The sequence below is a fragment of the Otolemur garnettii genome, unplaced genomic scaffold (genome assembly GCF_000181295.1).
Source record: "Otolemur garnettii isolate 467f Iridium unplaced genomic scaffold, OtoGar3 scaffold00012, whole genome shotgun sequence".
Taxonomy (NCBI): domain Eukaryota; kingdom Metazoa; phylum Chordata; class Mammalia; order Primates; family Galagidae; genus Otolemur; species Otolemur garnettii.
In genome coordinates this window covers 6,881,023-6,883,756 of record NW_003852407.1, presented here as the reverse complement: position 1 = coordinate 6,883,756, position 2,734 = coordinate 6,881,023, and the positions used below count along the sequence as shown (strand labels likewise).

The 2,734-nt window shown below is 35.3% G+C and overlaps 1 protein-coding gene across 1 annotated transcript in view; it reads right to left on the bottom strand.

The window, feature by feature from the left end:
- Positions 1-2,734, bottom strand: part of EPG5 (ectopic P-granules autophagy protein 5 homolog) — a 120,251-nt gene that overhangs the window by 99,787 nt on the left and 17,730 nt on the right. The window contains exons 4-5 of the mRNA XM_012802003.2: positions 2,211-2,347; positions 781-888 (exon numbers count right to left, since the gene is read on the bottom strand). Coding sequence (XP_012657457.1) covers positions 781-888; positions 2,211-2,347 — 245 coding nt within the window. The remainder of the gene's footprint in view (positions 1-780; positions 889-2,210; positions 2,348-2,734) is intronic.

Here is a 2,734-nt window from a genome sequence, read left to right as displayed (position 1 = left end):
CTTAGTTCACAAGCATTCTAATGGAACTTGCCATCGAAAGAACAAAACTGAAACTGGCACCTAACTTGAATGAGTGAGGCACAGCTGGGTTACTGGCGACCTAGTCAGCTGTCCTCAAAGAGTGGAGGTAGCTGAGCAGTTTAAATCAACTACCTGTAATAATATGGATAAAAGATATTACTATTTTAATTCAAAGAAAAAACAAAAAAATCCTCCTTCCACCTAAAAAGATTCAGACTTCTTGCCACCAGAAATACTCAAGAAAAGGAAATGCAGAGAAGTTGGACTTAGCAGCCCTATTTGGCTCCTGCGCATCCAAGTGGCTGCTCTAAGTAAAAAAATAATACAAAAGCAAGCAGCAAAATGGAGAGACTATAAGCCATATAGTCAACTCCCAAGTTTATGAGAGTTGATCACCCAGACCTGAGATGTGATGGTTTCTGTTTTTTTTACCAACTGTAGTGCGAGATGCATTAATTTAAGAAGCTGTGTTGAGTACTCCAGAAAAACGTCCTGATGAGCCTTTCTACAGAGAAATTTTATAGAATTAAATACTATTGAACCTACCAAGCCAGACTACAACTAAACTTACGCAACTCTATCAACTGCAGGTGGCCCCAGAAAGTTCAACATAGAAACTACGATAAATATATACTTGTTATATATTAAGAATTTTATTTTAAATATCAGCATTTTTAAGTTGCCATTTTTGAAGCAATTTCTTTGGGTAAAATGTATAATAATACTCTACACCATCCCCTAGAAGACCATTCATCATACCTGAATGAAGGGAACAGCCCATTTACTAACACCAGCTGGACATCGGAGAATGTGGTTTAGAAGGAAGAGGTGATCTCCAGGACAGCCAACTCTTTGTAGCACTGATACCTGAGCAACAATAGACAGATGAGCTCACAATTTTTATAAAAAGGAAAATTTACCTCGGGGGCTAGTAAACTCATTTAGCTAATGTTTTAAATACACAAAATCTTTTAGAGCAGTGATTCTCAATCTTCCTAATGCTGTGACCCTTTAACACAGTTCCTGTGGGTCGCGACCCACAGGTTGAGAACCGCTGTTTTAGTCATCGAATACTAGATACATGTATTATTTACCAGACGTATTTCTACTAAAGGGGCACACAGAGTCTTATGAATCTATGAGTACTTATCATAAGATAGGAAGAGGTTTCTTTCTCTGCAAATCTAACTTTTATTTTCTGGAAAATTACTAATCCTTCGTATCCCTGGCCACAAATGAATAGACCCAAGTAATTTATTTTTAATTAGTGATAGTCTCTTAGGGCCAAATAAGCATGCTGGAAGTATCACCCTATATTTAAGAACTCTAATGTGAACCTTTAAAAAGCATGCAAGGCAGGCCCACTGAGAAACATAACCACCAATAAACCAATACTCCCCCATAACAAACCTAACACCTAAGTTTCTAGATCCTGATAGCTTTCTTCTAAAAAAATAAAAAAATAAAACATTTAAGTATGACTACATGCAACATTAAACATCAGATGACAAAAAGAATAGCACATGGAAAATGTTTAAGATACAGACTGAGTATCCCTTACCCAAAATGCGTGGGACCAGTGCAGTTCAGATTTTGGATGTTTTCAGATTTCGTAATATTTGCATATAACGAAATGTCTTTGAGATGGGACCCAAGTCTACACACAATGTTCATCTATGTTTCATATACACCTTATACACATAGCCGAAGGCTTGAAGGCTATTCTAAACAATATTTTTGAAATGTTGTGTATGAAACAAAGTTTGGGTTAAATTCTTACATGTAGAATTTTCTACTTGTGGAGTCATGTCAGAGTTCAAAAAGTTTGGGATTTTGAAGCATTTCACGTCTCAGATTTTGAAACTGGGAATGGTCAACCTGTCCCTAGTACTATTTGAATTTCCATTACACATCTAGCTTTCAATTTGGCATACTTCCCACATTTCCATTTCTTCCTAAGTTGAAGGCCAGAGTTCATTTACCATAGTATTTTTTGAAGAGAAAAGCACTTTGAGCTCAGTAACGCTCAAAGATTCCATACTACATCTATCATGATCAAAGTCACTAATTAACTCATTAAATGAATTAGCCAAAGAAGCTGTTGAAGAAATAATACGATGAAAAAAGAGATAATTCTTAAATTATTAAGAAAACAAAAGATAGGCTACCACATCTAATCATTTCCTTACCAATTTCTGCAGCCAGAGAAGAATATCATCATGGAACTGCTTATCTTCATTAACTCTCCGGGTGAACATGAATAAGACACTAATGCACTCCTTTAGTTGACACAGATCAGAGGGAATGCTTTCTGTCTGTTTAGAAGCTATAAATTAAACGGAGTATTAAATGAGTCCCTCACAAATGGTATTTTGGGGAGAATATTTTAATGCCTTTAACTTAAAACAAACAAAAATCCTTTGACATAGTTAAGATCAAAATACAAGAAGAAAAGTTGCATCAAACTATTTGAATTTCTACTAAACAGACAAACCAGAAAAGTATTTAACTTTGAAGTATTTCAAAGCAAAGGAAAATCAAGCTCATTATAATTCATTATTTTCTATTTGAAAATCAGCAGATCTGTGGCCTACTCACAGCTCTTTGATTAGTTAAGAAAACAATATGGAAGAGGAAGAAAATTTTTCTATAAAGCAGAGGTGTCCAATCTGCAGGCTGCAAGCTGATTTTGTGGGGATTTTTTTTTTTTTTT